We start from the raw sequence: 12,931 nt of genomic DNA, 5'->3' as shown, positions 1-12,931 counted from the left end.
ACGATTTGAAATTTGATTCCCCCCCCCCCCCCAAAAAAAAAAAACGATATGATGCTTTTGAATAGTTTATAACAAGTTTTGAGATTTAATTCGAAGACCGATTAACAAAGTGATGCTCAAATGAATCAAACAACGTAAACTAGTAAACTATTATGTATAATGTGCACACATACATACAAAAAGGGGTAACATTTCTGCCAGCCCAACATTTCATTTAATCAATTTTGTTCATTTGATTCCTTTTCAGATAACTTTGTGCAGCAGATGACGCTCTCCGAAATTTCTTGTTAACATTTTAAGACTTATCGGCCGTGTCCCCATATTTAAAAATGTTTGATCTTTACAACAAAGTTAAAAATACAAATTCACATTACGTGTGTAGTAATATTCGAATGTTTGAAGGAGTTTTATTAAGTACCTAACTATATTCAAGTATCTGTACCCATTCAATTAATTTAATAATTATAACAATTAATTTGATTAAAAAATTAGCACCCATCTCGACGCTAAAATGGGTTTACATTTTTTTTTTTGTACTGATTTAAAATTTGTTCATTACTATAATATTATTATGACATCAGTGAAACATCGTTTACGTAGAGTGGAAATTGTAACTATATAGACGTTAAATCGGTGAAATCACGTACGACGACAATAAATTATTGTAATATTTATGGTAGGTAATCATAAAGCGTTAAATTGGCTTAAGATATCCATATTATTATAGTAATTCTCATAATACATCCAACTAAAATGTACAGTGCATTTTTATCATTCGTTTTATTTAAATGATTTATTTCGTGTTTAAAATTCCATAAATGTTTGATTATAAAAGATAAAATTGTTTTAACCGTTTCACATTGTAATAACGTATTCAACATAGCCTTTTAAAGTGATATTAAAATCAATTTTGCACGGAAAATTTTTTTTCTCATTATCTGTACTCAGTAGAAATATATTTTCAACAATTAATATAGAAAAAGTTAGCTTTTCATTGTTTTCATTGTGTGTATAAATGTATATTAACAAACAATACAATAAATAGGAACGTTATAAAAACAATAATGAATATACATATTCCGCTTTGAAATGTATACGAATTAATCAATTTGAATGTATTTCTAGGATTTTCGAAAGCAGTTGATGTTAAATTTTCATAATCAAATACCAAAAATTAATTTATAATCGTTAAAGTTTTAATATATTAATTGTATTATTTGGGGGATAAATATGAATGTAACGAAATATTCTAAAGATTGAAAAATAAAATTGAATGCAAATAAAATAAAACATATATATATATATATATATATATATATAATATATAATAATATGATATACATACATACATTTGAAGTATTATGTGAATTAATTAAAAAAAAATAATAATTATAAATAAAAATTATGTTTGGTCTAAACTCTATAAAGTGCCTAGGCACTATGTTGAAATGAAAAACAGCAGTGCAATTTCTGTATTATATGACGAATTGATTAATTAGTAAAATGAATCTGTTGTGTACATTTACTATGTAGAGGTAATTAATAACTTAATAACACGAACACTAATGACTATGTAAATTACTCGTTGTTGAATTCACGTTATGTATGGAATATTCAAGTTCAAACACTTCTAGACGTTTTTGGAAATTTTACAATCAATACGGATTAATTGTAATTACGGTAAATTCATAGAGATTTTGTAATAACTATGTGTGTTTCTTTCAAATTTAGGTTTTTAACAAGCTAACCCTGTGATCTCACCAAATCGTTTCGCACATAATTACAAACTTACACACACTTCGCTGCGTAATATCTACCCATTGAATTTCTTGACATTTTCGTTGGTTCTACATTTAGCCCATATAGGTAATAGGTATACCATTATTTCAAGAGATTAATTAACTACAATTAGTTTATACTTTATAGACATGTTGTATTCAAAATGTGATCATACATTATGTGATTTACAATATGTGCTATATTATATACCTATATATGTGTTGGTACGTCAAAATAATGACTCGTGTCGATAATTATTATAATTACAATTAGGTACCAGAGGTATACCGTTATATATAGCAATAACGATTTTCTAAATTGTTTCAATCTAATTCTTGCTGTTAGCCATGATGGTCAGACATCGTTATATCTTAACATTTTGAGATTCGAATTATAATAATATAATAGATTAATATTATACATCCCGTAATTTACCTAGGTATCGCTAATATTCGACTAAATTGATAATATAAAAGACTTAATTTTGAATTAGTTACAGTTGCTACAAAATTGGACGTCTGAATAATACTATTCCAATGAAAAATATATATAAAAATATACAAATTTAAACTCCATTAATAATAAAAAAAAAAAATTAAACTCAAAATGAGTTGTTATAAAAAAAAACAAAACCTATAATGCAGCGCATCACCAAGTATATTTGTCAAAGAAGCTTTTTATGTGAAGAAAAGTTTATACTAAACCATACTTTGGAGATTCGGAGAAAATATAACGATAGAAATAAGAAAATCACTATCATGACCTTCGCTCGAGAAAATCTATGCACGTGTAAACTGTACATTAATAAAACGTAATATATTGTATTATTGTGTTCAGCGGTTATATAAAAGAAGAAAATCGTAGAGCATAATAATATATTAATATTACAGACTGCAGTTGAAGTACAGTAACTATTTAACATTTCATAAAAATCTGACGTTTAATCGAAATTATCTTTTGTCTCAACAGCCTCGAGCTATTTGTGTTAAAAGTAGATACACATTTTATTATTACAATATCATACACGTTTAAATGCGAATTATTTCTTGAATTTTTCGAATGTGCAATTTTTATAATATTAATTTTTTGAATGAATGTTGGTAAATCATAAAATTTAGAGTTCCTCGCTAATACCGCCGTAACTCCGGTGCACCTGGTACATATAGTATTTATTTATTTTTTGACGCTAAAGTAACATGTCCAGGTCAGCGGAATCAGGTGGTACAGGCGTCTGGTATATAATAATAATATATACCTTATAAATCATAGTTGGCCACGTTCGGACACGGATATTCCACTGGTAAATTGGTGTAATCTACCCGTGGCCGATCGGATGAGCTCGTTTGTTATCATTAAAACGAATGAAAAAAAACACGCCATACTTCTAAACGAGAATCCGGAAAAACAGTTAGTCATGTACTCAGATTGCCTATCCAGGACGCCGTTCTATCAAAGCTGTATTATTGCAGAGAAAAACAACATACACGTATCGTCTCGATATATACATATATGTACTTACTGAAGAAAACGTCGAAGTAGTGGTAAAGAAAACCACACATGCGATAAAAACGGAAAGTATGTCAAGGCCACAGCGGGAGAGAAACGAGTGGCAATATAATATGTTACTCGACGGTTTTGTTTGCAGGCAGAGATCGTAATAATATTTTGACGGCTGATTCCTTCAGAGTTCATATTGTTCACTGCGTCGACTCAAAACGGCACGAACCAGTATCGCCTTAGTCTACGACAATAGAATCGAAAAAAAAATTTTTAGAAAATAATAACGTAAATACCTACGTTTAAGCATTATTTTTCAATTTAAACTCCGTGAAATGTTTTTATTCTAACGTCTCCCCGAGTGGCGATTTGTATAATACCGTCGTAGTCGTCGTCGTCGTCGTCGGCCATTAATCAGAACCGTTAGGAATATATTTTTTTGGAGCCAACGGAGGCTGACGCGATTAACATCCACAACTAATTTCTACGGTAAAAAAACAAAAAAATAACCTTTCCTATGAAATTTACTCGCGTCCAGAGCTCCATATCGTACCTCCCCCCTGCCAACCACCACCCACACACCCGCCCGCGGGCACAATGAATTTCTCTATTTCGCTCGTTCAGCCCTTTTAAACGGTCCAGTAGGGAATAGCATCACGTACAACCGTGCAGGAGGGCTCGTATAGCATTATAGTGCTGATAACACTCCTCGCACACATCTCGTCGTTACACTGACAAGGGTCGTAAAAATAAAAAAAAACCGCACAAAAATTTAATTTAATTTACCATATACATATATGATATATGTATACAGTTTTTCTTTTATTTTAGCCTTTTTTGGGGCTAAAAAAATTACACACGCTGCACGCTGCGTGGACGTCTATCGCGGCTATCAATGCCAAACTATATTATTATATAGATACCTGCTCACGCGCAGTATTGACACCATTTTTTTTTTCAACTCTAACGCTATTTTTAATAGTAATTTAATGTACCTCGATAATAAAATACATGAAATAATATATTATATTATAGATGATTTAACGTATCGATAAGATATTATCACGACTGCAGGAATCCAACTGGTTAATATAGGTACTGGTGCGTGTTTGACATTTTATATTGTACCTATTACATGATATTTTATTCATTGGCTACATAGTATATGGGTAGTGAAAATGATGGTATTATTTCAAAAAATATCAATGAGAAAAAATGTATCAACTATAATATTATAGTGGCAGATTCGACAGTCGTTTAGTTGTCAAATATCGAAAGTGCCTCAAAGTAGATAGGTACTTTATAAGCCAACGTTGTAGTCAGTTTTACACTTTTTAAATAAATCATACTTATGATTTGAAATCGAACTTCAAAGTATATCGAAATCGTAATGGCGTAAAAAACATATATTTTTCGAAATTTTGCGAACAATACGAGTAAAATTGTCGTCGACTAAATGTAGGTAACGGTCATATAGCAAGTAAACGTATTTATTGAATAAAATAGAACATTATAATAGAGGTAGGTAATGATAGTAAAAAAATAACTTAAAATGTATCAAAATACAATACTTTTGATTTTTGCAATCGTTTCCCTTGTCATAATAACAGACTGTCTCGGTGCTGTATATTATATAAGAGGACGTAACATCAACAATGTTCAACACGTTGACGCAGATCGACTAAAATTGCTTTTACAGCAATAGTATTATAATATTATAGAAGTATTATGCCTATTATGAAAATGAAAAACACTAACATTATTAAAGAGGAATTCCTTTTTATGAAATATTATTTTAACAAAGAGTTACAATCGTTTTAAAGAAGAAGAGAATACCTATATTAATTTAGAGATATACTCAGTGTAACAATAAACCAAAATAAGATTCATTCAAAAACGTTTTTATCTTTCATCTTAGTGCTTATTAGCTATAAAATCGAACAAGAAGCAATAATTTTAAAACCATAACCATACATCACCACGATTTAATTCATTTTCACTATAATTTCGCAATTATAACGAATAACAACCAACATTTTTAATGAGGACATGGGGTCGACTGTAAGTTATTTTTAATCAGCGTTCAAACAAATAGACATTTTTCCAAAATGTCATCCAAATCTCTGCAGTAATGAAACCCATCAAAGGACGAAGACGCTAGTGAAACGTAATATTTTTGATTCGAATACAAAAATCTGAGCTTAATATTATAATTTTAGTTACACATATTTTATAATTAGGGTTCGAAGGTTTACAAAGTGGCATATTTTTCTATGTGCAGTTATAGTAGAAATATATTGTATATTTATAACAATGGCCGTGGTTTTAAAAACAGAAATTCAAAATACTAATCTATGTACAATGTACATTGTACTTTATATCATTTGTTTTAATAAATGTCATAATATTTGTTAATTTTTTAAAATGTTATCCCAATATTTGTCAATGCAGTGAATTATATATTATATTTATGATTTTATTATTTTTAACACACAAAAGTGGTTATGATTAGATACAGCTAGTTTTCAATAAGGATATCCAGTATAGAATTGTGATACAACTTGGAATGACAAAAAAATAATACATAAATTGCAGCTTAGTTAATATTAATTACCAATTTTACATTCTGAGCAGAGCGAGTGATTTTACAGCAATGTTTTTTTTTTTAAATTATTACCTGAATCAGTAAAAAAAAAATCTAAATTTGGTACATTAGTACAGGCATTTAATAAGTAGTACTCTGAACTAAAATTAATTATATTTGTTTTTAAATATTTAAAAATTATTTTAAATATTTTCAAATTACCATTGTGATACTACAAAAGGAACTCGTCATTAATTAACATATGTTCACAATAGCTATTTCGTATTTTGTTGAACGACCGTCTATAAAATCTGATGACTCTAACCAAATAAAATTCTGTGGCTATGTTCTAATCGATCATCAATTATAATATTATATTAATATCATATTAACATAATATACGAAATACTTCGCTCAATACACATTATCTAACAGTGAATGAGTTGCCGAACAAGTCACTATTAATTTTTATTTTTTTCCTTTAACTTAATGAATTTGGTTTTATGCTTTAATATCGTTTGTGTATATCTCTGGCTGCTACTATTGAGCCCTTCAGATGCGCGACGGTGAATTATTATTCATACAGTATGCACTATGCACCGTTAGGTAATAAGTAATAACTATGCCAAGACTATAACTATAACTATAACTATAACTATAACTCCTTTTTAGGTTGATCGCCAACAAGCAGTGGTATAGTTATGATTTTGTTCTAGGGGGAGGCATAGTTTTATAGATTAACGACAGGTGGACCCAACCCCGGATTAAGGATCAATTGGGCCTCGGGACACCATAAACTTAGTGAGCCCCCTTTCAACTTTAACTTCAAAATTATTGTATCATTACATATTAACGACTTTATATTATTGTATAATTTTTTACTATACAAAAAATATTCAGGATGTATTTTATGTGTTATGTCATTGTAAGCGGCTTTTTTTTAACAATTACGGATCGATGATATGGAATTTCGTTAAAACAAAAAAAAATAAGTGTTTCTCTACATTTAGGCAAATTTTTTATAGCATTTTCAAAATGTTTAAACACTCGAGTCTGATCAGTTGAACCATTTATAAAATCGACTTTATTTTTTCAAATAGTACCCACTATATTTTTTGAAAATTCTGGTAAAGCTTTTTTTCTGAACATTTTAACAGTAAAGTAATCAATTTTGGTTACCTAGGTTATCAACTATAATGGTCCTCTAAATTTTAGTATAATATGCTTTTAACTGAAATACCTAATTTCAATGTTGGGAAAGTTTCTTTTTAAAAGGATCTCGTTCCATTCCCCATCCATTTTTTAATAAATGAACTCGTTCCAAGTTCTTGTTCCTTATTCAAAAAAGTAACTCGCTCCAAATCTAGTTTACTCAGTTAGGGTTTTACCTAAGTAAATAATTTACATTATTTTTTGCTTAATAATTTTTTTATAATTGGTTATAATAAATTGTAGTTTGCCTCAAATTTAGTCCACATTTAGAACACTCGAGGTCATCTATAGACTATAGAGCCTCTTCGGGCAAGCCCGGATTAAGGGGGGCAAGGGGGGGCCTCGATTGTTGGAATTTATTTAGGGGCCTCTGATTTGTCCATTACTTTTCCGTTATAGGCTATATAACACTGCATAAAAAAAAATCGATGATTATTTAGCTAGGAAAAAGCTTATAAATTATCATTTATAAATAAAGTGATTTATTTCTATATATTACCTATTTTCTATAGATATTACCTAATATCTATATATTATATTTATTATAACAGGTACCTAATATTAAATAATATACAATGTGTTCCAGGGTGAAGTGACCGGCCAACGTCATATGAAATAGTATACCAAAAATGATGAAGAAATACCCTTTAAAGATTGAATCTAATTTTTTTATTTTTTTAGTTGTGGGTAATTAACTTTTGACAATCACACATTTGTTTATGTATCTTCAACACTTTTAAACATTTTGACGTAGTTTTATTTTTATTTTAAAGCTATTTAATTGTCCTATTAACTGACATACACAATTAAACCAGAAATGTGCTAATTATTTTTATTAAATAAAATTAAAATTATTATTTTTAAAAGGAAATTGTGCATTATTCCAAGTAATTTATTATTAACTATGAGTTTTTGTTTTTTGTATTATGACAACTAAAATTTACTGAATAGTATAAAATTAAGCGATTGACGACCAATTAACCGACTCAATCCTAGGAAAACTAAGATTGTGACGATTAACAGGAATATATTATGAAAACCAAACTCTCAAGGTAATTTAGGTATTATTGAATTATTCAGTAGAATTCAGTAGAATAATACAAAAAACCCGTACTAAGTAATACACTATTTGGAATAATACACAATTTCCTTTAAAAAATACTGATTTTTGCCAACTTTTTTTCTGTTTTTTTTAATTTAATAAAAATAATTAACACATTTCTGGTTTAATTGCGTATGTCAGTCGATAGGATAATTAGATAGCTTTAAAATAAAATAATATTACATCAGAATGTTGAAAACTTTTGAAGATACATGATTGATATGTATGATTTTGATAAAAAAAGTTAATTTCCCATACCTAGTTTAAAAATAAAAAATTAGACCCAATCTTTAAAGGGTATTTCTTCATCGTTTTGGTATACTTTTATATGATTTCGGCTGGTCACTTCACCCCGGAACACATTATATACATTCATATTTTTTTTTCGTACAAGGGCCTCGTTTAAAACTTTGACCTCTGGGCCTCAAAATGTTTTAATCCGAGCTTGTCTTCGGGTCGTAATAAACGTGGTAATAATCAATGGACGATGATACATGACGATACACCATACGACGATTATGGCAGACGTTTAACAATGTTCTATATCAGCCAAAAAAAATAACTGAAATAGTTATCGACGTTTTTGTCATAATAAAATAGTAATAATAATTGTGTTTAACAATTTATTTTGTCTCTAATAAAAATGACCAACAATTGATCGACTCTGTGTATATTGAAATGGTAGTAAATAAGATTTTTTTGTAAAAGGAAGGAATTTCGGGGGGGATCAGAACATTCAGAACCCTACCCCTGCGTACTTCACTGATCATAATGATAAGTTTTTGTTATATTTTCGGTCCACAGGTGTGCAACAGAGCCCGATAAATGCCACACAAAATCAACGTGGGCCTCGTGGCGCTGGCCGCTCTGGCGGCGGCCGTGTTAGCCGACCCGTCGGTGGACCGGCGGGCCAGCATGGGGTTCATGGGCATGCGGGGCAAAAAAGACCGCGACCAGGGCGGCGGAGGCAGCGGCGGCGACGAGACTTCCGCAGCGGTGGACCTGGACAAGCGGACCATGGTGTTCCGGCGCCCAATGTTCGACGGCGGCAGCAGGCCCGCGGTGTTCGGCGGTGGTTCGGCGGAAGGCTTCAAGCGGGCCAGTATGGGGTTCATGGGCATGCGCGGCAAGAAGGACTACTACAGCAACAACAAGGGCTCGGCGGCCGGGTTCTTCGGCATGCGGGGAAAGAAAGTTCCGTCTGCGGACGCGTTCTACGGCGTCCGCGGAAAGAAGTGGCCAGACCACGAGGACGCCGTTGACGCGGACGTCCAATTGTCCCCCATATATATCCTGTACAGGATCATCGACGAACTGAAGTCAGAACTCTCGGACCGGGGTGAGCGTTTTATTTTTATAATAATAATAATATTTAATTATCCACAACAAAATATTTGGTATACACGTCAAACAAAATGTTTGGTAAATGTTTAGATTACATGCAATATAATAGTATTATCATAATATAATATTACAATATTTAAATATTTTATTATTATATTATTATATGACTACAATATTGATCTACTTACTCAAATAATCAAGCCTATAGCTGTGATGTGAGTAGGGTTCAGACAGGAAAAAAAATAAACTAAAAATAATCATACAATAAAACTATATTAACAATGTTTTTTCAATATTAATTTATATATTATCACGTAATATGTTTAAATTCGATATTATTACATAACGAAATCCTTAAATTTTACACCTTTAATGTATAGGGTTTAAAACTTTAAAATGAGTATAGCTATTACTTATTATACCAAAAATAGATAATTTAGTTTTTCACCAGACACAAATTTTGCAACAAAAAAAAAAAAAACAAACAGTGGATAAAATGTATTTGATTCTCACTTTAGGGATTACAATCCCACTTAAACTCTTATTTCTACTAACTCGAGTATGTACTAAGTATTTAATTATCATCCCGCGGTGGTGGAGGTAGCGTGTAGGTAGATAAGCGATTTAGACGTTAGCTGGTGCTGTACCATGCTATATATTGAGCAATGTTTCTCAAACTCTATGCCTCGAAATGTCATACAACTATACTGGGTTATTCAATTAGAATATGATTTTACGTGAGTTTTCCTAACCTAGATAAATAAACCATTTCAAGCTATTCAAGTAATTTACAAAGGCTGTTAAACATTTGGACACATTGACCCAAATACCAAAACGTTTGGACACAAAGAAATATAAAATAAAATATACTATTGGGGGCATAACCATAATTTTTACTGGAAAAGCAGAGAACGTTTGGGTGCAATAAATTAACGGTAATATAATATTATATAGGTACCTACGTAAATACGTAATTCTAGTACTGTTATTGACTAAGCGACAAAAAAACTTTATAGATTTAATATAATATAATACATAATGATCAACATATTTTTAAATTAAAGTTGCAAAAAGTTTTTAGGTGACAATAATATAAACTATAAAATGTCAACCTCCTCATGGTACCTTCTGGGTAACGCTAATAGGCTCTAAAAACTAAAATAGTAAAAAAAAAAATATTTTAAAACTTTTACCTAAACGTGGAATTTAAAATTTATAAAAAAATATTATATACCTAAACGTTGTATTCATTGTTGAAAATATTTGTACCTAAACGTGTGTACCCAATCAATCGTGCTCTCCTTATTCCCAGATAAAAATATCTTTATGTACCCAGGTTCGAAAGGTTAGGAAAAACTGGTACAGAGACCTGTGAAGAAATAAACTGATAGCAGAGAGAGAGAGAGAGCGAGAGAGAGGTTTAGGAGCCAAAATTGTTAGAAAAAGTTACAACCGCATATAACATGGTCCATCTATAATCCCATAAATCGAGAGAAAGAGAGAGACGTTTACCAGCAAAGATTACAATACTTTTGGATAGAAAACGCATTAGGATAATAGACAAAAAACTCTATTCTGATTCTAATTTTCATATTTCGTCAGTTTTAGAAAATAAAGTGCATATTTTAATGTTTTCTAAAATGAATTCATGTTCCTACAAATTATAATATAAACATTAATTAACAATAATTTAAATATATTTAATCTTAATCTAACCAATAATTAATATTAAAATAAATCCAAACAACATTAATCATGGTCCACGCGTGATGACGATGCATTTTTAATGACTAATAATTTCCTAAGACGTTTTTCAATAATGGAATTTTATTTGTATCTACCTATTACGTCATCATATTGATCATTTAGCACACTGACCAATCATTAGACGAGTGTGTATATTCATTGAAGTTTATCAGGGGTATTCTTTATAAATTTAAATCATCAGGTCTGTCGGGATTTTTCGCTTAACGAACAAATGTTGCTCAACGTATACATAACAAAACGCACCAAAGACAATTCTATTAAATACACCCACTTGACACGTGCTGGTCCCAAAATGATATTTGGTTATTTCCTATATAGTTACTCGAATGTAGGTACCTACCCACTTAAAATCGTACGTGCCTTACATTATCAGCTAACAAATTATGATTAAAAACATAACATATTGGTGGTCGGTGGTTGGTTGGTCGGTCGGTTCTATTAAAACGCACGAAAATATAATAATGTGTCGATTGTATAATATTATGCGTTGATTGTTTCAGAGCGAAATTTGGTGGCGGCTAAATTCGACGAAGAGAGAGAAATGCGTTGAATTTTAATTAATTTTTTTTTAACAATATTACCGTAGCACGAAATTAATACCTACTATATAATATGAGTTTTGCTATTTAAAATTGTTTAAGATGACTTATTTAGTAGTGTTAATGTCTATGACGTTAAATAAACATTTTATTGATTGTATAAAGGAACTACATAATAACTAATTTGTTTGTCTACATTATATTATTATATTAGATAATAATTATATATTATATTATATTGTTTACAACTATTAATTCTGCGTTTTATTCTGTCCATTTAATTTGTCATCTGAAGGAAAAAACACAAATATTATGAATTATTGTGCGGAAAATAAATTCATTGATGTTAGTTACACCCACTCGGCGGATCATTAATCTTTCTTAACATTCTTTTTTACTCGGCATATTATTATTCAGATATATAATATATTGAAATAAAAATATGACCATTAGTCACCACTGCCAACAATTGAACTCGGTAAAAATATCGATGGAAACAATTTTTGGCTGAAAATAATAGCCAACGATCGGTGCCATAATAGTATGGGTTAGGTATAGGTAAATCATAGGTACTGTTGCGGATTCGTATGAATTTAACCGAACTATTATCACTAACTTAGGTATTATATTATGTTTCTTTCACAATCAACGGTAGTACGTATACAGCCCAAGGTTTCTACCAGAAACTGCAACAACATAAAAATCAATTTATCTTCAAAAGGTCGTTGATCGAAGTATAAAATATTATAATTGGTTTTGCTATACCAGGATGACCTGCTCAATACCAACGATAGTGCCTCTCACAGTGTAAATGATGATCCAGCTATTCCAATTACGTAAATAAGATTCACTTACGAGAACAACAACGATGGTGACGGCCAAAATGTAATACCTGGCTGGTCTAGGAAAAGGGAAACGAGAACTCCATTTGTATAATATGGAATATAGTACACAGAACAGCATTTTCACTTATCAAATTTATCATAGGCTCATAGCCATCTAGTCCCAAGCACCTATCCACGTTACACGACATGCACCGTTAAGTTTTGAACTTTTGTTTTATATTTTATCAAAAGTCTATTTTGCTTCAACTGCTTCGAATTGCGT

At 30.5% G+C, this 12,931-nt stretch overlaps 1 protein-coding gene across 1 annotated transcript in view; it reads left to right on the top strand.

Moving 5' to 3' along the window:
* Positions 1-12,030, top strand: part of LOC100569278 (tachykinins-like) — a 101,980-nt gene extending 89,950 nt beyond the window's left edge. The window contains exons 2-3 of the mRNA XM_029486777.1: positions 8,979-9,513; positions 11,786-12,030. Of these exons, the coding sequence (XP_029342637.1) occupies positions 9,000-9,513; positions 11,786-11,835 (564 nt within the window). The 5' untranslated portion in view covers positions 8,979-8,999 and the 3' untranslated portion in view covers positions 11,836-12,030. The remainder of the gene's footprint in view (positions 1-8,978; positions 9,514-11,785) is intronic.
* The last annotated feature ends 901 nt before the right edge of the window (positions 12,031-12,931 follow it).

Source organism: Acyrthosiphon pisum, chromosome A1, assembly GCF_005508785.2.
Source record: "Acyrthosiphon pisum isolate AL4f chromosome A1, pea_aphid_22Mar2018_4r6ur, whole genome shotgun sequence".
Taxonomy (NCBI): domain Eukaryota; kingdom Metazoa; phylum Arthropoda; class Insecta; order Hemiptera; family Aphididae; genus Acyrthosiphon; species Acyrthosiphon pisum.
This window is presented reverse-complemented; position numbering and strand designations above follow the sequence as displayed.